Raw genomic sequence first — 27828 nt, forward strand, 5'->3', positions numbered from 1 at the left:
TGTTTTAAAAACATAACAGTTATCTATCTATCTACCTATCTATCTATTTATCTGTCATCTATCTCCTACCTGTGATCACATGAAACTGGAGAAAAGAGTGGAAGTATATACATCAGGCTAACACTGGCTATTCACAGGAGGGATAAAGCAAAGGGATAACTTATCTATATTTAGATATTATCTATATTTAGAATTATCTATATTTAGAATTATTCCTAATTATTTTTTGCTCCTACTCTCTTACCAGTATGAGGTCATTAGTAGTGGCCCTTGTAAAATGCACTGACATTTATATAGTAGTCATTCAACTATTTTAAAGTGTCTACAAAGAAGACTCTTTGCAACTGTTTTCAACTTTACATTGAATGTGCAAAGGGTATATTCTATCAAAAGTATTATCCATATCCTGAAGATACTTATATACTATTTGAAATAATGAGTTACTATCCATCCTTTGTTCCTTTGGAAATTTTTTGAAAAGAGAAAAACGGACAGTAGGGAAGGGAGATGCCATCTATTACAGTCTACTACATACCAGGAATGTAGCTAACTACTACCCCATGCAGTAACTCATTCAATCTTCCCAATGATATTGGGGGGAGGTAGATATTACTTGTTATCGCTGCTTTTTGTATGAAGAGGTCAGGTTTAGGTAGATGAAATAAATTTCCCGAGGTCCCACTGCTAGTAATTCTTAGAGTGCGTATTCAAAGCTGTCTATGTAGGTAACATATTTGCCTCAAGAAATAAGTTTTTAACAATTTGAGATTCCCAATGATAGAATATATTGTCTCTCAAAGTAGTGAGTTTATCATCATGGGGACTATGGAAGTAGATGTTGTTGATGTTGGTTGATCACACATGAAAGATGTGATGGAAAGTATTCCAGTACAAGTGGAAGACTGTACTTGCTCACTTCTCCAGACCTCATCGAAAAGGTTAACTATTTTGTTAAACTGAAAACAATGTACCAGTTGTAACTACTGATATTAGGCCACAGACTGATACTTGACTATTTTATACTCAAGAGAAACCTAATTTCACATATGAATATTACTTGTAATTTCAAAATCAGAGATCTCAGCCATATTCTAATGAACAAAATCTATATTATGTAGGTTATTTTAGTTTGTAGTGAAATGACTATGTATTTGGAATGAATGGTATTAAATAAATTTTAGTGTCTCTTGTGCTAAGAACACACTGCTTGGTGATTAAACACAATCTCGATGAGATCCAAGACAGCAATGGACTGAGTGGAAGCTACATTGACACTCTCCCGAGACCAATCTGGATTTACAACTAAAACATAGAAAAACCATCCTGAAAAACAACTAAAGACAGGCTGGAGAGCACCCTCATAACCAAGGAGGAAAAGTGGAGACCGCACAGAGACTGGTAGGAAGTGCAGAGGCCCGAGAGGGCTTGCTGGGCTCCCACAGACAGCAGCTGAACGTCTGGAGGGAGATCTCAGCTTTGGGGGGTTCCCACTGAGGACTCTGGGTCTAAACCCCAGGCTGGGCTCCCCAGCCCAGAGCACCAGAACTGAGAAAGGTGCCCATATAACATCTGGCTGTGAAAAGCAGGAGGGTTTCTGTCTGCCAGGGAGAGGCGGATGGAACTGCAGGCACTCCCTGAAAGAGCCAACGCACAAAGTTTCCTGTGCAGCCACTCACCTTGAGCTCTGGCGGAGGGCGAGTGGAGTGGATGGGAGCTGTGTGGGGAGAGTCTGGGGTTGTGGGCTCTGGAGAGTGAGATCAGGGGACACCTACTGGATTCCTATGCCGAGTTATTCCCCCAGACTGTGGAGGACATCTCTCTTGGGCAGCCAATTTTCAGGTTTGCCTGAGGGAGAAAGCAGTTGCCCCACCCTGCTGGAAAGCCTCTAGCCCCGCCCAGAGGAGTCTCTACAGCCTGGGGCTTGTTAAGAGACTGATAAGAACCAGCTGTCCCACCCTGTGGAGTTTCTATAGCCTGAGGCTCATTAAGAGAATCAGATTAATCAGTCTGCAGGCACAGGCAGACCTCAGGGTGCTTTGAGTCTTTGCCAGATCTTCTTCGGGACCCGGGCCTTAGAAAAGCAGACTTTGGTGTGCATCTTGGTCTTATACAAACCCACCGAGCCCCAGGAGTGGAGACATCAAGCCTAAGGTTGTTGATAGCTCCAAACAGGGTACTCAGGGCCAGTCACAAACTGTGTCTGACATTAGTCTGTAACAGAAACCCTCCAAAATCACAGAGAGTCCTAGAAGATTTATCTAACATTTAAAAACAAATCCAAAAAAGTAGTCAAAATGAGACCAAAAAACAAGCCCCAAATGAAAGAACAAGAGAAGTTTCCAGAAAAAGAGCTAAATGAAATGGAGATAAGCAATCTCTCAGATATAGAGTTCAGAATACTGATTGTAAGGATGCTCCACAGCATGAAAAAAAGATATGGAAACTATGAAAAATGACCAGTCAGAAATGAAGAATGACATAGCAGAAATAAAGAATACATTGAAAGGAATAAACAGAAGCTTAGAGGAAGCTGAGGATCGGATCAGTGAATTAGAAGACAGGGTAGAAAAAAGCACTCAATCAGAGACCCAAAAACAAAAAATTATTAAAAAACAGGACAGTCTAAGGGAGCTTGGCACAGCATGAAACGTAACAATATTCGTATTATAAGAATGCCAGAGGAAATCAAAAGTAAGCAGGGGTTAGAGAACCTGTTTGGTGAAATAATGGCAGAAAACTTCCCTAACCTGGTCAAGGAAAAAGTCACACAAGTTCAGGAGGCACAGAGGGTCCCAAGCAAGAAGAATCCAAAGAGGCCCACACCCAGACACATCATAATTAAAATGCCAAGAATCCAAGACAAAGAGAGAATCTTAAAGGAAGCTAGAGAAAAGCAATCTGTTACTTACAAAGGAGGCCCCATAAGGCTGTCATCTGACTTCTCAGCAGAAACTCTACAGGCCAGAAGGGAATGGCATAAAGTATTCAAGGTAATGCAAAACCAGGATCTAAATCCAAGACTACTCTATCCAGCAAGATTATCAGTCAAGCTGGATGGTGAAATAAAGAGCTTTCCCAAAAAAAGGCTAAAAGACTTTATCACTACAAAACCAGCATTACAGGAAATGTTAAAGGGACTGCTATAATTAGAAGTAGAAATAAAGACAATGAGAAACATAGGCATAAAGAAACAAAATGGCAGTAGATAACTATCTTTCCGAAATAAAAACCTTCAATGTAAATGGATTAAGTGCCCCAATAAAAAGATACAGGGTGGCTGATTGGATACAAAAAAATGAAAATATATGCTATCTACGAGAGACCCACCTCAGAACAAAAGACTCACACAGGATGAGAGTGAAAGGATGGAAAATTTTTTTCCATGCAAATGGAAATGAAAATAAGCTGGGGTAGCAATACTCATATCAGACAAAATAGACTTCAAAATGAAGACCATAACAAGAGACAAGAAAGGTCATTACATAATATTAAAGGGATCAATCCAACAAGAGGATATACCCTGATAAACAAATATGCACCCAATATAGGAGCATCTACATTTATAAAAAAAACTTCTAGAGGACTTTAAGGGAGAGATCGACAGCAATATAGTCATACTAGGGGCTTTAACACCCCATTGACTTCACTGGATAGGTCTTCCAGACAAAAAATCAACAAGCAAACAGTGACCCTAAATGACACACTAGATCAGATGGATTTAATTAACATTTATAGAACATTCTACCCCAAAACTGCAGAATATACATTTTTCTCAAGTGCACATGGGACACTCTCAAAGACAGACCACGTTAGAACACAAAACACGCCTCTACAAGTTCAAGAAGACTGAAATCATATCAAGCATCTTCTCGGACCACAGTGGCATGAAATTAGAAATCAACTACAATAAAAACACTAAAAAACATTTACACACATGGAAGCTGCAAAGCATGTTTTTAAACAATGAATGGGTTACCAATGAGATCAAGGAAGAAATAAAAAACTTCCTGGAAACAAATGAAAATGAACACACAACAACTCTGAATCTATGGAACACAATGAAAGCAGTCCCGAAAGGGAAGTTCATAGCACTACAAGCCTACCTCAAAAAACAAGAAAGACTTCTAATAGACTGTCTAACCCTACAACTTAAAAACTTAGAAAGAGAACAACAAGAAAAGCCAAGAATAAGTAGAAGGAAAGAAATAATAAAGATCAGAGCAGAAATAAATGACAGAGAGACTAAAAAAAATACACAAAAGGTCAATGAAACCAACAGCTGGTTCTTTGAAAAGATAAACAAGATTGATGAACCTTTAGCCAGACTCATCACGAAACAGAGAGGACCCAAATAAACAAAATCAGAAATGAAAGAGGTGAAAATAACAACTGACCCAACAGAAATACAAATGATTGTAAGAAAATACTATGAACAACTAACTATATGCCACCAAGCTGGACAACCTGGATGAAATGGGTAAATTCCTAGAAAAAGACAACCTTCCAAAACTCAATCAGGAACAGTCAGAAAACCTAAATAGGCTGATAACTGCTGATGAAGTTGAAGCAGTAATCAAAGGGCTCCCAGCACACAAAATCTCTGGCTCGGATGTCTTCATAGGGGAGTTTTACCAAACATTCAAAGAATTAACATCTATCCTCCTCAAACTATTTTTAAAAATCCAAGAAGAAGGAACACTTCTGAATTCTTTTTACAAGGCCAGCCAGCATTAGCCTAATTCCAAAACCAGATAAAGACACTACAAAGAAAGAGAATTATACGCCAATATCCCTGATGAACATAGATGCTAAAATCCTCAACAAAATATTAGCAAATCGGATCCAGCAATATATTAAAAAGATCATACACCATGACCAAGTGTGGTTTATTCCAGGGATGCAAGGCTGGTACAATATTCGCAAATCAACAAACATGGTACATCACATAAACAAATTGAAAGACAAAAATCACATGATCATATCAATAGATGCAGAAAAAGCATTTGATAAAATCCAACACCCATTTTTGATAAAAACTCTCAGCAAAGTGGGAATAGAGGGATCATACCTCAACATAATAAAGGCCATATATGACAAACCTACAGCTGACATCATACTCAATGGGCAAAAACTAAAACCATTTCCCCTAAGAACAGGAACAAGACAGGGGTGTCCACTTTCACCACTCTTATTCAACCTAGTACTGGAAGTCATAGCCACAGTGATCAGACAAGAAGAAAACATAAAAGGCATCCAAATTGGAAAGGAGGAACCAAAACTGTCATTATTTGCAGTTGACATGATACTGTACATAGAGAATCCTAAAGACTCCACCAGAAAACTATTAGATTTAATAATTGATTTCAGCAAGGTAGCAGGATACAGTATGAACACCAAGAAATCGATGGCTTTTTATACACCAATAATGAACTCTCAGAAACAGAAACTAAAAAAACAATCCCATTTACCATTGAAACTAAAAAAATAAGATACCTAGGAATAAACTTAACCAAAGATGTAAAAGACCTTTACTCGGAAAACTACAGGACACTGAAAAAAGAAATAGAGGAAGATATAAACAAATGGAAAAATATACCATGTTCATGGATTGGAAGAATTAACATCATTAAAATGTTCATACTACCCAAAGCAATCTATAAATTCAATGCATGCAAAAAAATGAAACTAGACCATCAACTTACACCATACACAAAAGTAAATTCAAAATGGATAAAAGATTTAAATGTAAGACATGAAACCATAAAAATTCTAGAGGACAAGATAGGCAGCAAAATCTCAGACATCGCTTGTAGCAATATGTTTGTTGATACATCTCCTAGGGCAAGAGAAACTAAGGAGAAAATAAACAAATGGACCTGCATCAAAATAAAAAGCTTCTACAGGGCAAAAGAAACCATCAACAAAATGAAAAGGGAGCCCACTGTATGGGAGAACATATTTGCCAATCACACATCTGACAAAGGGTTAATATCCAAAATATATAAGGAATTCATACAACTTAACAAAAGGAAGACAAACAATCCAATTAAAAAATGGGCAAGGACCTAAATAGACACTTCTCCAAAGAGGACATACAGATGGCCAAGAGACATATGAAAAAATGCTCAACATCGCAAATCATCAGAGAGATGCAAATTAAAACCACAATGAGGTTTCACTTCACACCTGTCAGAATGGCTCCATCAACAAGTCAACGAACTACAAGTGCTGGCGAGGGTGTGGAGAAAGGGGTGCCCTAGGACACTGCTGGTGGGAATGCAGACTGGTGCAGCCACTATGAAAGCAGTATGGAGTTTCCTCAAAAGATTAAAAATGGAGCTGCCATTTGACCCAGTGATCCCACTTTTAGGAATATATCCTAGGGAACCCAAAACACCAATCACAAAGAACTTATGCACCCCTATGTTCATAGCAGCACAATTTACAATAGCTAAGATCTGGAAACAGCCCAAGTGCCCATCAGTAGATGAGTGGATAAAAAAGCTTTGGCACGTTTATACCATGGAAAACTATGCAGCTGTAAAGAAGGATCTCTTGTCCTTTGGGGCAGCATGGAGGGAACTGGAGAGTATTATGCTAAGTGAAATAAGCCAGTCAGGGAAAAACAAATACCACATGACCTCACTTATATGTCAAATATAATAAACAAAATAAACTGATGAACAAAATGGATCCAGAAACATAGAAGCATGGAACAGACTGAGGGATCTCAGAGGGAAGGTGAGGAGGGGGGAGTGGGTGGGGAGAGTTTAATTAAAGAACTTATATATTTATAAGCATAACCCATGGACACAGACATTGGTATGGGGAAAGCCTGAGGGTGGGATGGATGCAGGCTGGAGGGGATCAATGGAGATAAAAAGGGGACATCTGTAATATTTTCAACAATCATGATAAAAAAAAACTTAAAAAAAATTTAAATACATTCAACAAAACTAAAATAATAATGATAATAAAAATAAACACTATCTCTTAATAAAGATTAGTTACTCATGCTAGCCTGACAATTATGATAATTCACATTTCTACATAGCTATTCTATTATTAAGGGATTTCTTAGATTTAATCTACCTAAAAAATAACTAAATCACTCAGTGTTGTGTTATATAAAATGATAACAAAAATAGTGTAATTTAGACAAAATAGTGTGCTCGTGTGCTAACATATTCTACTACCCACCTCCCCCAGTTGGTTCTATTAAAAATAGTGCTGTAAAAAGAAATAAAAATCAAACTAAATTATGCCTGCTGCAAAGCATTTCACAGAAAGACTTTTATGTACAATTTAACAGTTCATGGAAAAAAGAATATTACTGAAGGCAAGGAAAATTCTTCCTCTGAAAATAAGTGAAACCCATGTCTTTATTAGCATTTATGTGTTCACTTTTGGGAGGTAGAAGATATCCAGAGCTGTGATCCACTTAAATATATGACCACATGGCCTGCGCTCTGGTGTCTGAGCTAACACCTTCCATACCAATAGTTGAGCTTTGCTGAAAGAAGTGATTGGTTCTACATCTAAACACCCTCAGATAACTCCCCTTAGTTCATATGAGTATGATCTGAACTGAAGAGAAAGAGGCAAAGAGGTAGCTTCTGTTATTCTGGGGAAGGCAGCAGATTTTATCAAAAGGAGTATGGACTTCAGGAAGAAGAAAAAGTACATTTGAAGCAGCTGACTCGACAAGTTACTTAACTTTTCTGAGCCTTTCTTCATCTATAAAGTGGGTATTGTAAGACCTCACGGAGTTATTTTGAGAACTGAATGCAAAAATGTTCACAGGAGTAAACCGCACAGCATCTGACACACAGTAAGAAGAGAATACATTTCAGCTTCTTTCCCCTTTGCCGTTTCTCTAATAGAGCAACTCTGGGAAACTGTAAATACATCTTTAAAAAGCATTCTCCTAGAGTCTGAGAAATGATATTCTCATCAGCAGTCTCAGCAGGAGGACAGCTATCAGCTGCATCGGTGGCAAAGTATCTCCTGATGCAGATCTAGAGCTACATGAGCAGAAATCAGAGGCTGGAAGCAACCAAGAGGGGAGGGAGGAGCAGCTTCTGGAGCCCAGAGATGCTGCCCTGGCCAGCCCCTCTTTGGGGAAAGGGCCCTGTGAGCTCTCACTGTTCCTGCAGACCAAGGGGAAGGTGAGGCTGAGAGCAGGAGGGGAGAGAATACTTGCTCTGCTCTAGAGAGTTCCTAAATTCCTAGAAACTCTTCATGGAGGGTCCCTACAGCTACGAGGGACTCTAAACTCTAACCAGGCCCTCAGACTCTGGGAGTAAGAGGAGCAAAAGCTTAGAAAGTGGGGTTGTTAGATTAATGTTAGCTACTGGTTTTAGAATTAAGCATTTTCCAGCAAATGGCTTAAGAACTGTGCTTTACCCAATACAGACAGTGTAGCCTACGATGAAATCCTTTACAAATTCATTTTAATAGCTTTCGTTTATAATTAAAATTTAGATGGAATTCATGTATTGACAAAAGTAGTTTTTAAAAGGATAAGACTGTAGAATATTTCTCTTTGAATACAATTTAACCTTAGGTATAAGGAAAAAGTAATCGCAGCCTTAAAACAATACCTTTAACTAAATACTATTTTTCACATTCATCTAATGCAGTCCATACACCTGAAGTCTGTTTAGTGTAACAGGAGATTTTTCAAACCAGTTTAGAAACAAGAGGGTGTTTCTAAGATTATCTGCCCCCCCCCGGGTATTAAAAAGTCTGGGCACTTGATTATGCTGCATACTTGCTGCTGAGTAATGATAAGTCGTCTGGAGCCAATTATTGCCTCCTCTTTACTTAAGTGATCCTCAATCTCATTTAGAAGATCATCAGACTGATTCTTAGAAAGTGTGACGATCTGAAGTAGTACTTCTAAGGAACATGATAGATTTTCCAACTTGAGAGGGCTTCCTTGTGATACAATGGTCAAGAAATAAAGCTTCAGGAAAGACTCCTCATGGAAGCAGCTTAGAATATGAGTAGTTGTCTCTCAACTACAACCCTCAGTGATCAAAAAAATAAGCAAGATTTCCCAAGTACCCTCCTGTGTGGGGTACACGCTAAAGGGAACGATAGTCATGCATACTTAGATGAGAATTTATATTTATTGATCACCTGGTCCACTTCACGCTGACGGAGTACAACTGTGTGATTTAATCTTGCAGCAGTCTTATGAGGTGATTGTAAAAAATCTGAATTGATAGGTGAGGAAGTTGACATCAAAGAGCTCACAAAGCAAAGCTGGGATCTCAATCCAAGTCCATATAATGTCAAGACTTGTTCTCTGAAAAAATCCTATACATGGGATTTCATGATTCTGTAGAATGTACTAACTCATCACAGCATCACCAAAAAGTAGGATGTTCTACAGAATGTGAGGTATTCAATATAGTTGAATCTTACTGCCAATGCTGGCTGGTTTGGCATTTAACTCTGATTTCAAGTGGGAAGCCAGAAATTATGTTTGTGGAAATTATGTGTTAATATCTTTCTGAGTAAAATGAATTCCGTAAATTTTATTTACTTTTATTTCTATCTTAGTCCTGGACAGTTGAGGACACTGGATAAGTTTCAAACTATTATGTAATTGGCTGAGGAATTTTTTTTAGAAAGAAGAGAGTGGCTTCTATGAGTAGAATTAGCTCCATGATTCGTAGAGACTGCTTGAACCAGAGCAGAGATGAGAGTGTTCCAAATCCCTTCCTGGTCCAATAAGTTTTTTGTTCACAAAGAACCTGAAATTGCAAATGCGCAAGTTGGGAGAAGGGCGCACAAAAACACTAAATGAAATGGGCAAGGGCATGGGAAGCTAACTGGCAATGTTTGATTCTCCATGTATTTCCACTGCTCATGATGTTACGCCCCTAATCATCTTCCGAGGGCCTTAGCAGCAAACACCATCAATGCTCAGGAAACTGTGCAGCGCTGCTGAAGCCAGGCACAGTGCTTGGCTCAGTGGCCTCCCAAAGCAACATTCTAGACGCTGGCAACAGTAGTATTTCCTCTTGCTTATTCTAAATTTACCGCCTGTTAACATCATGGCACATCTCTGTCCCATTGTCAAGCAGAAAGAGGATACTCAGATTTCAGAAAAAGAATTTTGACCATTTAAATCAACATGTTCTAGAATTTTCTCTTTTCTTTATGAGGGCACCTTGGAGCTTTAAGCTCTTATTTATTTATTTATTTATTTATTATTTATTTATTTATTTATTTTTAATATATCTTTATAGATTTCAGAGAGAGGAAGGGAGAGAGAGAGAGAAACATCAATGATGAGAGAGTTGTCATTGATTAGCTGCCTCCTGCATACCCCCAACTGGGAATCGAGCCCACAACCTGGGCATGTGCCCCAACTGGGAATCGAACCTTAACCTCCTGGATCCTAGGTGGACGCTCAACCACTGAGCCACACTTGGCTGGGCTAAGGTCTCTTTTAGTAATTACTGTTCTCTAGTACCATTTGACTGCTGGGCTTACTACCACCTGTATTACAACTGGCACACTACAATTTTAGGAAGTACAGCAAATTTAGATGAAGACCATGAGACTAGCTGACATCATGAAGCTCTTAAAGAAAGGGCTGATGTGTGTTTATCTTGCTGTGCCCACAGTGTCAAGCACCACATCTCCCTCATGGTAGGGCAAGGGGGGAGCTGAAATAATACATATCTACAGTGCCAGACTCTACATATATTCCACTGCCCCTCTCTACCATTATTCAATATTAATATCCCCATTTCTTTGATGGGGAAACCAAATGAGTTGCCTATAATCATGCAGCTGGGAAACAGCAGAGCTGAGAGTTGAATTCATGTTGGCCTGACTTTTAATTTCACCATGTGATTCCCCAACCACACTTAGTACCTGATACATTATTTGTGGGATGTCATCTTCACAGGGTTATTACCTCTCTAGTTCCATCCAGCTTCCAGAGGGACAAGCTGACAGCCCACTAAGGCAGTAATTCACAGATGGCCTAATGGCCAGTTGGAATGCCAATTGTTACGGTCAATCACACAATCAGTGTGTAATCAAGAGGCGAAAATGAAGGTGCATACAGCACTCAGTCTCGGGGACTGAGTCTCTACTTTCATTTCATTATCACCGTAGTAAAACAGTACATACAGGCAGCAGGTAGGACAGCAATGTGAGAAGACGAGAGTCTGGATTTGTTTATGGCTGAAATGGCCAACAAAGGCAGCTTTGCCTGAGTCGCATTTTTAACATTTGCCCTTATTTTCATTATAATCATGTTTGTAACATTTTTACAATTTTAATGGTATATGTGTTTGAAGAATTTGAGAACACTAGAGAAATGTTCAATGTCAAATAAGTCTTCCAACAGAGAAGTACTAGGGCTCGGCTTGAACATTCTCAGAATCAGGGAATTCACTATTTATAAGACAATAAATTCTTACTTTTACATGGACCAGGAGTCTGCATTCCTACAGCTAACTTGGAATTATTCTATAAGAACATCTGAAAGAACTGTGTGGCAACATACATTCCCAAACTAGTTCTTCCGACACAAGAAAAGTCTTCGATGTCCATCAGCATTTCTAGGTAAGAGATCTGGCCACACATGCTAGTATATTTGCATCACTAAACATATGCACACAATTTTGTACTTTTTCATAATGTTTCAGTTTTTAAAATCTAAAACAAATATGCATTTCATAAAAAATAGTTTAATCTTTTTAAAAATTATCACTTAATTAACATGGGGACCAGTCAGATTAGAATAATTTAAGTTCTTACTTCTCCCAGCACATAAGACAAATGAGGTACTCCTACAAGGGTTTCATTTAGGCCTGAATATTCCCTCCAGTGACGGCAACCCCTGATTTCAGTGTCACTTCTTATCCCCCCAGGCCCAGTCCACCACAAGAGGACCATTCTCCATCTTACCTGTGAGAAAGAGTCCCTTGGAGTGCTGTTTCAAAGGTGCTGGTGACTAGTTAAAGGGCCACAAAATCCCATAACTGTTTGCCCAGTGATATGTATCCGGGCTTCTCACACACAAATCTTAATCGTCTTCTCTCTGCAGAAACCTCAACTATTACTGCTAATTTAACACAGTTGTTCTGGGAGCTTAGAAATCATCTGTCTTAACTCCAAATTCTATAGACCTATTTAATTTATAGTTACACCTCTACTTAGTGGGAGGGGAGAGATGGAGCCGGATCTTCTCTTTCCAGAATGGTAGTTTCTTTAGTATGACTGTTACTGCCATTTTTAGGTTTCACTATCTAGTATTTGACATCACCCATCATTAAGCAAAAAGTCTTCAAAGAAAATTTCAAATGGCCTTTTACTCTGACTCTTCATTGTAGGGAAGGAAACAATGCTTCATAAGAGTTTAACATATTACATAGCGATTGCGAAACTATTTGTGAGACACCCTGCTAGGTATTCTGGAATACGTGAAGATGAGGAACACAGTTCTTGCCATACTGGAGCTTACCACTTAGAAGCTGTTAATCACTCAGACCAGGATAAATGCGACATTTCGCAGAATGAGCAACAGTAGTATAGTAAGTCATCATATTCTACAACACTTTGAAGAGCTTCATAATTAGCTCTACCTAAAGTTGAAACTCCATTGATGTTAACTGGCATAGTGAAAATAGCACATGGGAAAAAATATCTGTTTGCTAAATTAATATGCTTATAACTGATACTGTTTGGAGGTCATGGTTGTTTGATATGAATAGAAGGAAATCACTTATAGCTGCTGTTATTATGATAAAACAAAATTATCTAAAGACTCCTATCCTTTTATAGCGAGTTCTTAAGCACATTTATTCATTATAACATACAGGAGAGGTTTCCTTACTTGTGGCCCCACCGTTCATTTCTTCAAGTTCGCTGTTAATTCCAACATCTATGGAACTCATTATTTTGTCAATCTGCAAGAAACAAAAACCATGTAACTGAATTATTACCTTCACCTCGAGCACTGCATTTTTAAAAACCTTCAAATGCCAGAAACATATACAGCGTGAGGCAAACATAGGTTGACAGCTGTGAGTATGCGAAACAGAGTTTATTCTTGTATTATTATTTATTAATTATTGTATTATTTTCCATATGAACTACTGTAAACTCACTTTTGCCCCACCCTGTGTTCTTGATATTATTACCACTGCAATACCACAATTAAGAGATTAACAGAGAAAGGTTTAAAGGGAAGCAGGCATCTTGTGAATTGCTTTTAAAAACATAAATTATGTTTCCCTTTCTTAAGCTCTCAGTGTCAACTTGACTTTTATTTATATTTCCTAAAATGAACTTGGTATAAACCTACATGGGTCAGCAAGTTATGGAACTGTGCATTCTTTAAAGTCAGGAGGGGAAGGGCTGAGAATAAGTTCACGTGAGGATCTCTCTCCCCTGGGGCACGTGTCTCATCTGACTGATGAAGGGGCGGGTTTCAATTTGTAGGCACATCCCTGGGAGCCAAGTTCTTGCTAAATGGTCTGACCAGCCACTAGGTGATCTGTGGCATGTAATCACAAGAATTAATCCATGCAAACAACTTAATTCTAAGAGATAAGTTAAATGTTCATTGATCCTGCCTTGTTCCAAAAAGAATTTCAGATGTTATTCACAGAGTTAATAAATAAAGTAATGGATAGGCCTGAACAAACGACTGGTCTAGTAGAATGGAATCCATAGGAACAAACGGCTGCCTAAGCTTTAGCCGTTTATGGTTCAACCCCCTCCTCGTCACCCTAGCATCCCTGGTAAGACAGCAGGTTCTAGAAAGGACAGTCAGCATTACTTAAAGGTCTCATTTTGTTCAGCCTGAAACAGATGCAGGGAGATCAAGTGATCCTCCCTCCCCAAAAAAACAGCTCAGTTGAGAATGTCAATATCAGAACCACTTCCATTTCTGGTTCTCGGAATACGAAGGTGACCTACTGTGTTTCAAAGCCCAATCCAACTGGCACAGTCTTGTGAGAGACAAAATGTAATATGTTAGAATAAAATGTCAAGGGAGGCTGTGGTCCATGCTTTGAAGAAATTCAAGAAAAAGCAAGAAACACAATCTCATGATGCAGTCCTCCTTACGGGCAAAGGGTGATATTTCAAAATCTTACAAGGGCCCTTGCATTCCGAGGAATTCTAGGGCATTAAAGGCTCTGTCTTTAGGCAGAGCTTAAATTACGGATACTCGACTTAAACATATTTTTTCTTTACTGTCTCTCTGACAGTTATAAAAGGGAAATATTAAGTAATTTGTAAGATTATAAGGAGGTCCCCTGAAAACCTAATATACTTTAAAGAAGGGAGACGAGCTAACAAAGAGCTTAGCAAGTAGCAAAATGATATAGGGCAGCGAAAGCACACGGATTTTTCTCAGTTCGTCAGCTGCAGCGCTTGAGAGGACAGACCGTGAGCACTCTCTTGCACCTCCTAGCTGGCTATTGCTTCGGCTTGATGTCAACTTCTGCGGAAACAACAGATGTCCCCACATGTGAGGCGCTGTGTATGTTTTCAAGCTCGCCGTGGAAGTGCCACGCACTGTCCCTAGGACCCCTTCCTTCCACCAGGAGCTATACGCGGTCGTGAATTCTTTCTCCTTTCTGTCTCTGAAAGGCTTAAACACTGGAAGCCCTGCCCCCAGGCCTTCCTGGACCCCGGGCCCTACATAAGGAACCAGGCTTACCTCCTCCCACTCAGAGGTGAAGGACGGTGTCCTCTCGGAATTCCCTTTGGAGCCGCGCTCGGCAGCTGAAGCTTCGCTCCAGTTCACTCTCGACGTTTTCTCATTCGAAGGGTAGGCAATGAGGTCAGAGTCTGACTTAGACACATTTTTTGATAAATGCATGTCAATCAGGGCTTTGGGCAATGAGCGTATTCGTCCCAGGGTGCAGGCTCGCTCCACGAATCCTCCTGTGTTCACAACCCACTGGTCCCCATTCCGGGATCCACTCCCACTTGTTCTTGAACCAACAATGGTATGGTTTTCGACTGGGTTGGGTTTTTTGTAAAAAATGGTCCTACTGACCACTTTGGGTTTCACTTTCTTGCCCGGAGGCTCCGGGGGATTTTCTATCGGGGACTGCTTGAAAGGCAAGGGGCTGCTGGCCAGGCTGGCTGCCTCCCGCCCTCCGCGCTCCTCTCTTTTCCCGTAGAGATGAAACGGATTTTCAGGGGACTCGCAGGCTGGAGAGGATCCATGGAGAAGGCCTGCAAATTGCCCGGGCTCATATTCTTTGGGGGGATCATTGTCCTCCTGTTGAGAGAGGTCATCTGCAAAAGAAAAGAAAGACGTCAGGAGGCTTGTTTATAAAGGACTCCAAAAGCCCTGATACAACAGCGGTGTCCTTTTGAACTTGGGCTATATCCAGACACTTGATTTACTGCTCCAGGATGGTATCCTCACTTTGTGAAATACTTGTGACTCTGTAGTGCTGCCTACAAAATAAATGTGTGTGTGTGTGTGTGTGTGTGTGTGTGTGTGTGTGTGTGTACCAAATCCTCCTGACAGATACCTTAGGGGGCATTTCAAAGGTATGAATTAGGTATTAATTGAGTAATTGCATACCCCTCTCCCTTGTCCCCAGTGTGTATGTTTTATATTAAATAACAAAATTGGGTTTTCTTAGCATGAAACCCACATCCAAACCCTGGCAATAAATGAGTCACTGTTCAGGTGGACATCAGGCAAGTAAATCAAGGTCATGCACAATGACATCGCTCTGGCCTTCCCCCAGCAAATAAATCCAGAAACAAAATCTTGAAAAGAAGTATTATTAGGCCCTGGCTGGTGTGGCTTAGTGGTTAGAGCATTGGCCTACGCACCAAAGGGTCGTGGGTATGATTTCTGGTCAAGGGCATGTACTGGGGTTGCAGGTTTGATCTCTGGCTCCAGTCGGGGTGCATACAGGAAGCAACCAATCAATGTGTCTCACATCAATGTTTCTCTCCTTCACTCTCTCCCCCTCCCTCACTCCCTCGCTTCCACTCTCTAAAAAATAAAATCTACGGAAAAAATATCCTTGGTGAGAATTAACAAAACAACCACAAAAAAAGAAGTATTATTAGAAGTAATTTAAGGTTAATAATCCTAATAGTGTTACTTTAAGTATAAAATTAAGAATAATTCTACACAGATTATATAATTTAGAAAAAAGGACTTGTTCAGGCTTAACATAGGTAAACAATGTGATCCAATATCACTAAAAAGACTCTTTTACAAGAAACTAATGCTGAGCTATTAACACAAAGCTCTCGTTTTCTTTCTTCTCTAAAATAACATTAATTATCTTTGAATTTCTTTAGGTCTTTGAAATGTAATGCATAAAAGAAACCAAAGAATGCAAATTTTTATCGCTTTACATTTTTTCTAAGAGAAATCATAAATGTTCTCTGAAATTTAAAATATACCATGCTTTTTTTATGACCTAATTTGTGTTTTAAAGATACTGTGTTAAAATCTTGGCCAAAGAACTTAGCAAAGGAAGTCAGTTAACTTTTTTGACTGGCCATTTTAATTCATATAGCTAAATATTTGCTACAAAATTACCCAAGAAGCCCATAACCCAATCTTGTGAATAAAGTACTGTACAGCCAATGTGGTAGCTAATAACCACAAATCCAAAGCTGACTTGCTGACTCACACTTTAAAGAAGTTAGTTGTTATTACAAACTCCAAACACCAACATTTTTATAAATTAACAAGTAACATTGAATAGGTACATACTATTTATTAGGTACTTAATTAGGGATTATATTTACAGCATCTCCTTTGATCTCATAATAATTCCGTGAAATGATTAATAATCATCATGCTTTTCTGACAGAAAGAGATATGGCGAGAACATTGAATTCAAGTGTTTAAACAAATCGGCAAACACAACAGACATGTGCCCAGAGGATGCTACAGGCAAATTGACTTTGTTCATTGAAGTTGGGTCCCAGGTCCCTATACTGTTCTCACTCTTGACAGAAGCATATCTCCAGATCTCACCCTGGTTCCTATTTGGCTTTTCCAAACAGAAGAGATCCCCTGAGCAAATCTATCACAACGATACCCTGAGATGGAACAAGGAAAGTGACAGGAAGAAGGGTCCAAGGGAAGAAAACAATCTAAAAGAGAAATAATTTGTACCCATACAGTACTATTACAATCACTTCGTCTTCCCATAAAAACTCTGTCCCTATCTAGTGTAGCAACACCATGTCCTTGAGAAAACCCCATTATGTCTTCCCCTTGCAACAGGGACCCTTCTCAACGCAGAAGAGTGGGTGGGGAGCAAGGCAGCTCTGAACTCTCTCTAAAGGTGAGTGTTCATGGCCTATTCCACACATTCTGTTAGAAGTCAAAATTAACACTTAGACAACTTAAATTGCTGCAGCTTCCCGAGCCAGGAAGTTAAGCTGAGATTCGAACTAGGGTCTACCAGGTTCCCACACAGAACTGTCCTGGAAAATGTTTCATTATGAAGAACAAATAATTTGGGTTCAAGGCCAAGCAAGCAGGCTCTTCACGAACAGGGACATGTTTCTCCCGTTTATGACAGTTTCTGGAATTTGGGATAAGCGGACTAAGAGATTACTTTTTCTGCTCCATGGAAGTAACTGACACTAAAAGGAAATAAAACCTGGCATTCTGTCCCAATTTATTTTCTCTTTTATCTTCCGCGGCTACCTGGCTCCCCATGGTGCTTTAGGACATGAGCAGGTTGGCTCGGAATGACAGCAATGGGTGAATAACTGTAAACTGAAGGAGGAATTCTGAAAAGGAAGTTCACAATTTTACTTTGAAAGTTGCTGAAGAAAGCTCAAGAGTTTGGAAAACTGGAAAGAATCAGCCTACTACTATGGGAAAAAGAGTGTAAATCTGTCAAAAGGTGTTGACCATGTTCATGATACTGAGAGTTTTAGGAGCATAATACTAAAGTTTTCTGTGATGATGATTATTATTAGGTTACAATCCCCTATGTGTTTTGACAAAAATGACTATAATCACCACCCCAAAATGCTTTATATTGTCTGAGTCCTCTAGTTATAAGAAGTCACTTCCCTAAGTAAAAGAAAATTTAGTTAGTTTATAAGATTAGTCTTTTTAAATAACAGTTCTTAGCATCATGACAGCGGGTAACATTTTTGCCAAGAGATGAAAAGGCAGATATTATCTGTTTATTTCAGTGGCCGAACTCTAAGGATGTTTCAAGTCAAAGACAAAGAGAAGTTGACATGAAACCTCCTGAAACACCCCTTTGGTGGCCCCGATCGGCAGTGGCTCCCTGCAGCCATTCCTCCCACGTGGATCTGGTGTGGCCCTGCCGCTTGCTTTGGTCAATGTGACAACAGCAAACGTGGTATGAGCAGAGCCTTGAAAACACCTGTGCGGTGGGGCTTGTTCCCTTGCTGCTCTTGGAAACTTGCTGCACGTGAACAAGCCCAGGCTGGCCTGCTGGTTGATGAAGTGACACGTTACCCAGCGCTTGAGGTTGTAGGTTTTACTATTTTTCAAATATGAAAGGGCTAACAGATTAGGAGTTGCCCCTTTGAAAACACAGATCGTTATACTCATAGACCCCAAAAGGAGGGAGCAGGCCGTGCTACAAGGGGGCACACAGGGAGGCACCAGGATTGGGCAGGAGGCAGAATGAGGGAAGGAAAAGACGGGCAAGAGCCTTTATTGTGGTTTCTATGGGAAAGAATGGTTGAAGCATCATAAGCAAATTTAGGGTTGGCTAGTTTGAATCAGTCAGCTGACTCTGGGGTGTAGGGACTATCCTCAGTGGTCTGGCGTGTGGTGTTGATGTGAGAGCAGGTGGGTGAGAGCCTGATAAAGGGTGTTGTTGGGATATGGCTCTGGACTGGCTGGTTTGCATATGAAAGGCGTGTATGCAGGTGAGTTTTCTATCTCTAAGAATTAGCTAGCCCTGGGAGGGGCGGCCCCTTCAGAGTCAACAAGGTCCCAAGGTGTCAAAGCGTCAGACAACCAAACAAATAAAAAGGTGTGGCTAATACACCAGCCATCCCCCTTACCTCTGTCCATAGTCAGCAACCTTCCAGACGGGTCTAGGTAATTTTCCCATAAACATCTTTGTCACAAGTGTGTTTGCTGCAAACATTTTCGTCGCACAACTAATTGGCCATAAGGCAATTTTGCCATAGAAGATAAAATAGCTGGTTGACAGTCTGGTTTGCATTTGGCAGACTTCATGCATTGTCAGTGTGGTTCCATTCTCCATTGACGGGGTTCTCTCAGTCCTCTCATTTGTATTTTATATAAATCCTAGCCCTCCTAAGGGTCTATATCATGACCAGTAGATGTGGTTGCATTAAAATAGTGGATGGGAACAACTACGAATAAAGCAGATTGCAAAGCTACGTGGAAGGCCAGATAACATGCCAAACTAGAAAATGATCACATAGCAGTTTTTGCAAATCCTTCTGTGAGCACAGTCATCCCTCTCACCCATCAAAAGTTTACCGAGCTGTGTACGGCAAATACAAAAGAGGCAGCTGCTAATTCACAAATCTTCCAGAGCATTAATGATCAACTCTTTAGGTAGAAACTGATACCTCTTTTAAATTTTTTCTTATTTATTGATTTTTTAGAGAGAAAGGAAAGGAGAGAGAGAAAAGGGGGGGACATCAATTTTGTTGTTCCACTTACTGATGCATTCATTGGTTGATTCTTGTATGTGCCCTGACTGGGAATTGAACCCAAAACGTTGGCGTATTGGAACAACTCTCTAACCAACTGAGCTGTTTGGCCAAGGCTGATACCTCTTTTAATAAAAGAAGAAATGTAGCGAAAAAGAGAAAAGTGCAATGCCAAAAGAGGAGACAAATCCATAAGCAAAAAAAAAAAAAAAAGGTATAATACAGTGAACAAAAAACTTCAAAGACAATTTATTTTCATTTTTCTCAGTAAGATTTTTAACTTTGTTATTAATGTTTTCATGTTTCATCATTTCTTTTTTAATGTTCCTCTTTTATTTTTTGTTATTTCATCTTTTACCATGAATTGCCTTATGGCCAATTAGTTATGCGGCAGACATGCTTGCAGCAAAGATGTTTATTGCAAAACTACAGGACATGCTTCCAAATATGCGAGTGAGGCCATCAGGACTGTCCAACCCCAGGCCAGGCAGCCTGCTGACCACAAATGCATGCGGGGGCCCAGCCAAGACCAGCTGAAGGGGACCCAGACCACAAGAAAACACCTGCCAGGACCATGAGCTAAACAAACGGCTGTTATTTTAAGCAATTAGGTTTCGGGGTAGTTTGATATGTAGCAATACATAACTGATTCGGCCTGTATTCCAAGTTTTAAAGAAGAATTAATACATTTTTCAGAATAAATTCTGGCAATGTTTATATTTTCACATCTAGCAACCATGATAGTAACAGTAAATACCTGTAAGTGTTGTGAACACTGAGTGAAATGGTAGAAGGAAAGCAGTTAGAACAAGCCTGTGGCACAGAACACATTAAACATATGTCTCTGTTATTATAACAATAACTTTTAATCTAGATTAACTGCTGTAGTAGTTAATTGTATTAGGCACGCAATACTGATTGGTATTTTGACACGGTAAACATGGGATTTACTCCTTTGTTTCTGCCTGTATATTTTTTAAAGTATACTTTGGAAAGAATTTTGGCATTTTCTTACTATTTCTTTAGATGAAACTGAGGAACAGTGTAGAGATTAAACTGTTTTTATAACTTGTCTCATTTAATTTCACACTTTTCTTTTGATAAGTGGATATTTCATGCCAAGGTACAGAACTAAATACGTGTGAATTTCAATCTAATAGTTATTCAAAGCACCATTAGCATTTCAAAGAAATGTCAGAGTAAGTATCCAGCAGCAAGCAGTTCAATCTCTTTCTATCCATCTTTGCCCTTGATCTTATCTTTATCACCCATACAAATACATGAATAACAATAAAACCAAAAATTTCATGTTAAGATAGAAACAAATTATGGAAAACAAATGATTTCTTCTTCTACTGTAGGCCACAGCCTCTGTGTATTGGGTCACTGCATTCCTCTATAGAAAATTTTAAAAATGTCTCCGTTTTCTGGGATCCTACTGCTGATGTTGATATTACAGAACTTCTAAATTCACTTCACAAATATGTGTAAGTGCCTTCTGTGTACCAGGCACTGTCTATGTGTCAAAGTTTCAGTAGTGCCAGAACAGTGTCCTGCCCTCAGGGTAATGACACCCCAGTGAAGGAAATACTAGCAGGCAAATGGAGAAAGTATTTCTGCTGATGGTAAGTTCTGTACAGAGAACACGGCAAAATAGTGAGAGAGGAACTGTTACTGCCAGCAGGGGAAGAAGGTATGGAAACCCTCTGAGGCTATTGTGAGGCCAGTGTGGCCACAACAGAGCGGTGAGAGGGTGGTGTACAAGCCAGGTTTCTTCAGAGAGAAAGGGGGGAGAAAGAGAGAAGTGTAGCTGCGGTCTGGATCCAAAGGCCCACGAACCAGAATTAATGGCATATCCAGTTCTAGTCTGAAGGCCGACAGCCTTGAGATCCAGAAAGAGTCAATGTTTTGGGTTGAGTCCAGCAGGCAAGAAAAAAAGCTGATGTACTAGTCCCAAGAGTGTCAGGCAGTAAGAGTCCTCTCTTGCTCAGGGTGGGGGCCAGCCTTTCGGCTGTATTTAAGCCTTCATCTGATTGTTCGAGGCCCACCCATATTAGGGAGGGCAACTGGATTTACTCCGTTTACCAATTGAAATGTTAATCTCATCCAAAAACACCCTCATAGAAATACCTAGAATAATGTTTGAGCAATTATCTTAGCACCCCATGGCCCGCTGAAGCTGACACACAAAATTAAGCATCACAGGTGGGTAGAAGGGTTGAAGATGAGATCAGAGATAAAGGTAGGGGTAGGGTTTACACGATCTGATTTACACTTTTAAAAGATCATCTGCTATTTCTGATGGCCAGAATATGACAGTAATGTAGTATCTTAAGACATTAATCTCCCTTGTTCCCTCATAAGAACAATATGTGGGAAAGTAAAAGAATAAAATGTCAGCACATGAAGCAAACAGCAACAACAAAACCCTACAGGCCGACTGCAAGTGATATCTTCAATAAAGCAGGGATCAGGAATCCCATGGTCCTGGAAAATGGGTGGCATAGTCAAATCATGTGATGGCAGCTGGGTCCAAAACTAGACCAGCAGCTGTGCAGCTGTAATAGTAAAAAGAAAAGGAAATTTGGTGGAGCCTACAAGCCATGGGACCCAGAAATTGCCATCAGACTGATTCCCAAAAGGAGAGCACCTGGCACTAAATGGGACATGAGAACAACCAGCGGGACTTGAAAAATCCTGCAAAAGGACCGTGGAAGTAGCGTAAGCCATTGAGGATCTCAGAAATTCCCAACAAATCCATGCTTTTGTAGGTGAGAAACTCACTCTGAAGAAAAACTTTCAGAAGCAGAATCCAAATTGAGCAGGGTGAAAACACCAGAGCTCTAAGTGAGCAAAACGTTTCACATAATGAGGAGGCGCGAGTGGCAGGGAAGCCAGAGGTCCAGAGGCGGGGAACCTTGAACGCACTAACAGCAAAATACAGCGTTCAATTGTGAAAGCAGTACTTGCAAGGCAAGGCACACGGAACTCTGAAGGATGCTGAGGTTAATGCCAGGAAGCCTTTCTGAATAGTCCAGGACATCTCTTCTCATTACACATGGGGAACAAAAACAGATTTTGATGGAATCCCATTTAAAGACATTGCAAGAGAAAGACATGAAATGGATGTCTAATAGCTAATGAAAACAAACCAAAAAATGTAGCCTCAAAGCAACTGAAAGCTCTGACCTAAAATTCAAAGTTATTTAAAAGAAATTTAAAAAGTGATCAAAGCTCTGAAAGAACAACCTAAACTATAAGTAGAAGAGCTCAGACACGAGGCGGCTGGTCATTCTTTTTGCCCTTACCCTCTCACTCCATGAGCAATTCAGTCCTAAAGTCATTAGATAGAGAAGAGTGAGCTGATATCCATACCTTCTGTGGAGAGGGGGTTTGCAGTGGCCCAGAGTAGGGTATCAGAGCCCAAGCAGGGCAATGGGAATGCTCATGTTTGGATCCAAGCAGCTGCACAGTATGGAGAGTCAGGGCCCAGAAAGGGTGAGGGAATCCAAGAGGGGGCAACAGCCTAGTGCCAAAGGAGTCAGAAACTGAGCAAAGCGAGAGAGTATCCCTGCAGAGGGGCAGCCTAGTTAGGGGGCCAGAACCCAAACAGGGTGAGGAAGGTGTCCGTGTCCGGAAGGAAGGTGTTCTTGCATGGGGGGGCTTGGCATGAGATCTCAAGGCCCAGCAGGGGAAAGGAGGTATCCATGTGTGGGGATGGCTTGCTGGGAGGTGCAGGGCCCCAGGGGGGTGAGCGGCGTGTCTGCACAGATAGAGAAACTGGCCTGGGGAGTCAGATCTCAGTCAGGGTGAGGAAGATGTCCGAGTGAGGAGGAGGTGGCCATGGACATGGGAAATTGGCTACTTACACAGGAGCTGATCAAATAAGCAACTACATTAAGGGTCATGGGAGCCAGATTTCTCACGGCTGAAGGAGGGATTTATAAATATGAGGAAGAAAACTAGAGGGAACTTCATGATGTTAGATTAGAACTGAAGGTATGCTTTCAAGATAGAGATATAGATACACATGTGAATATGTATTTACGTATGTGTATGTACATATATGTATTATCTAACTCTGTCCACTAAGAGGGCCTGGGAAATGGACATCCCAATAGCAACAAGTAAAGCCCAGATTTTGGCCTGTGGATATATTTTCCACTAAAAGAAACAAGGATTCATTGAGAAATGACTGATACCAGGCCAGGGCAGGGCAAGTGCAAGGTGAGCCTGGAATACTTTGTGCCAGAAAGCAAGGCAGTGCTCAAAAAATGATGAGGTGTGTCAAGAGCATAGGGAAGCCAGCTTGAATGGGCTCCCGCTGGTTAAACTAAGGACACTTGTAGGAACAAAATAAATAATAACTGTAATGGATTATAACCCATTGAATAAAATAGAAAAACATGGGCCCATTAGGAATGGGAAATTTAATGAATTTCAAATCACCTCCCCACTTATGCTGCTTTCACCAAGTATGATATTTAGTATTACATTTTTGTTTAATTCTAAACATTTTAAAGTTAGAATTATGCTGTCTCCTAATGCATTTTTCATGAGTGATTTAGAAATGTGTATTTAGGTTCACAGATTTATGGGGATAAATATGAGAATCTTTCATTTAACTTAAATGAATTGTGGTCAGAATGAGCAAAAAAGAATTAAAAAAGAGAAAGAACTCATGGACACAGACAAGTGTGGTGATTTCGGGGTGGGGAGGAAGAAGGGGGTTGGGTGGAGGTGGAAGAGGGGGATTAATGGTGATGAAAAAGATAAAATAAGGAGAAAATTAAATTAAATTTACAAAAAAGAAATTGTAGCTTGGATGAATCTGCATCTTTGACATGTGTGGAAACTTCATAGCCAAGTCAAGATCTATCCTTATCAATGTTTCATGAGAGTAACATATGTTCTCTAATTGTTAGGTACAAAGCTCTATGCATTTTATCAGATTAAGTTTATTAATTGAGCTATTCAAATATTCTATTAATTGAGAGAAGTATGTTAAAATCTTACAGCTTTAGAGGATTTACAGTTGTTCTATGTAGACTTATGTATATTTTATTATATGATGTATATTATATATATAATTTTTAAATGCATACATGTTTAGAATTTTTATATTTTCCTGGTGAACAGAACTTTGAATCATTTCATAGTAACTCTCTATATCCTGGTAATGCCTTCATTGTTGAAGTCTATTTGGCCTGATACCGACGCAGCCACCCTAGCTTTTGTTGGGCTAATAGTCCTCCAGTATAGCTTCTTTCATCGTTACCTCTGTGTGTGTGTGCGTGTGTGTGCGTGTGTGTGTGTGTGTGCGCGCGTGCACCCTTAGCTATAGATATGTCTGTTTTAAAGATCATAAGGCTGGAATTCGTTTTCCTACTATCTAACAATCTCTTCTAACTGGTGAGTTTAGCTAATTTATGTTTATTTTGATGATTTACATATTTCAACTTGGTTCTATTATTTCACATTTTGAAATCTATTAATCTCTTTATCTTTAATATTCTTTTTATGCCTCTATTTCCCCTTTTGTTCTTTATTTCCTATTTCATTTTTTCTCTCTCTATGGCTTGGAATTTATATAACTTATTTTTATTCTTTAGGTGCCTTTAAAAGTTTCCCATACATTTTTAATTTAACAAAGTCTAAAGTGAAACTATACCTTATCCATCCACTTCCTGAACAATTTTGAGATTTTAGATCACTTGAAATTCACTTACTTTTTCTCTAATAAATATTCTTGTCATCTTTTCATTCTGTTTGTTAGCTTTCCAAATCAGATGTTATTATTTTATTCAGACTATTTTTACTTGCATTTGCATACATGTTTACCATTTTATTTATTCACTATTCCTGCCTCAGAATGGCCCCAGGTCATCTTCCTTCTTGAAGTAATCCTTGAGGTTTAAATTTTTTTAAAAAGTCTCTTTGTGGTAAATGTTTCTAGTTTTTCAATTATGAATGTCTTTATCTTTTACACTTTCATTTATAAAAAGTAGTTCCTTAAGCTCACAATTTTAAGCTGATGTTTATTTTCTTTCACACTTTGAAGATATTATTCTACTCTTTTGGCTATCATTTGATAAGTTGGCTCTCATTATACCTGTATTGTTGTAGGTGATCCATCATTTTTCCACCTGCTTTGAAAATCTCTTCCATATCTTTCAATTTCACAATAATGTGTTTCAGTATGGATTTATCTTTATTTATCCTGTTTGGAATATAGTGTGTTTCCTGGATGTATGAATTCATGTTTTTATCAATTATAGAAAAAAATCAGCTGTTATCTATTGAAATATTTCTCTCCTATGTAGTATTTATGATTTCATCTTGAGTCTCTGGTTAGATGTGGATTAACGTTCTTATTCCATCCTTCACATCTCTTCATGTCTTCCATAATTTTTGTCTCTTTGACCCTTTGTGCTATATGTTAGATAATTTCTTCAACTCAATTTTCCAATTCCCCAATTCTCTCTTCAACTCTGCCCAATCTATTTATGTGTTCATTTAGAATTTCAAAAACAATTACAAGTGTTATATTTTTCATATCTAGAAGTGGCACTTATTTTTCAAATTTGCCTAGTATTTACTGATAGTCCTTGTTTTTATTCATCTTTTTATTTCTTTAAACACTATATATATAACTGCTTTATTTTCTATTTTCAGTAATAATACCAATAGTCACTGGGGACTAAATATGCCTGTTAGTTTTGCTGATACTTACTTATAGTGGTTTGCTTTCCAAGGTGATTAGAAATGATTTACTGTTATCCCATTAGTTGATCTTAACCTATGGATCTTGTCAATCTGAACAGAGAAGGTTTCTTCCACAGATTTATATTTGCCTTCAGTTTCCCTGGATAGTCTTGACACAGCCTCCTAACCTTGCCACCGAACCAAGGTACAGTGTCCAAACAGCAGGGCTATTATTGACAGCTGCTCTCAGAGCAACATGGACTCTTGTCTTCCAACATACTATTTTAGAGGGCAGAGGTTGCTGAAGCAGGCAATGTCTCAAAGAACATGTCTTAGTTTTCTTCTGAATAGGGATCTCTCAGTCTACCATAATACTTTGTAGCAAAATATTTTTATTGTTAAAATGTACATTCATAAAGGTTCCAATTTTTAAAAAACCCAGTTTATTATGACTCGAAAGTTAGAATGTGACTCTTTAAATGATTTGTACCCTACCAAATAGGTAGAGGTCATCATAAATTGCTTGACATGCATGTTAGCATTGTATAATGTAGGATGCAATACACAAATCAATAAATTATCTTGAGAATATATTAATGAATAGTAAGCTTACCATAATTATGGACTCAAATAAAGTAAATTCTTTTTTAATATGATCCCTCTAAAATGTATATTTATAAAGAACACAAATAAAATTCTTGGAGGCTTGGTATTCTTTAAAGTATTCCAACTATTATGATAGTCAGCAAAAAAGATAATACACAAATTAATCATAGACTATGTTTTATATTTAAATTCTAGATCAACTAAAGAGAAGAAGCAGCTAAATTTTGATAGCATATACTGCCCACATGTCTCACCAAGTTTTTTAAGAAGTTCTGAGTGTTATCAGAAAATTTTGGGAGAAATGCTACTTTTTTCATTTATAATGTAAATTATATGAACTTATTTTAGTCTATTTATTTGCCTTGCTTCCATAGTTATGGAGCTCTGTGCTCTGGCTAGTATGTCCATTTATATCCAAATATTAAGAATGTCTTTCCAGCTCACCTACATGTTGAGATAGAAGTGAGTCAAACAAATAATGAGTCACAGAGGCAACTATATAGAATTTATATTCCCTTAATTCCTCAAGGTCAAAAATCAATGAACGTTTCCAAAAATATATAAAATTAATTCAATAAATGCAAACTCCCCAGAAAAGAATTTATTTCAAAAATTACAAAGGCTAAGATTCCATACTAGGTAAAGAGAAGGAACATTTATTGTGTGCCTTCTATGTTCAAGGTCATTCTATCACATTTAATCCTCACATAAACCTCTCCCTTATCTGTGGTTTCACTTTCCATGGTCTGGAAAATTCCAGAAGTAAACAATTCCTAAGTTAAGATTGAGCACTGCTCTGAGTAGCTTGATGAAATCATGGGCCATCCTGTTCCATCCCACCCAGGCTGTGAA

The 27828-nt window shown here is 39.0% G+C and overlaps 1 protein-coding gene across 6 annotated transcripts in view; it reads right to left on the minus strand.

The window, feature by feature from the left end:
• The window catches only part of ANKS1B (ankyrin repeat and sterile alpha motif domain containing 1B), a 694015-nt gene that overhangs the window by 365783 nt on the left and 300404 nt on the right, over positions 1–27828 (minus strand). For all 6 annotated transcript variants that reach the window (XR_013998185.1, XM_081128690.1, XM_081128688.1 and 3 more), the window contains exons 13-14: positions 14705–15291; positions 12869–12941 (exon numbers count right to left, since the gene is read on the minus strand). Coding sequence is in view for 5 of the 6 variants with exons in the window: in XM_081128690.1 (XP_080984816.1) it covers positions 12869–12941; positions 14705–15291 (660 nt within the window). In the remaining variant the exon portion in view is untranslated. The remainder of the gene's footprint in view (positions 1–12868; positions 12942–14704; positions 15292–27828) is intronic.

Source organism: Miniopterus schreibersii (genome assembly GCF_964146895.1).
Source record: "Miniopterus schreibersii genome assembly, chromosome: 2".
NCBI classification, from domain to species: domain Eukaryota; kingdom Metazoa; phylum Chordata; class Mammalia; order Chiroptera; family Miniopteridae; genus Miniopterus; species Miniopterus schreibersii.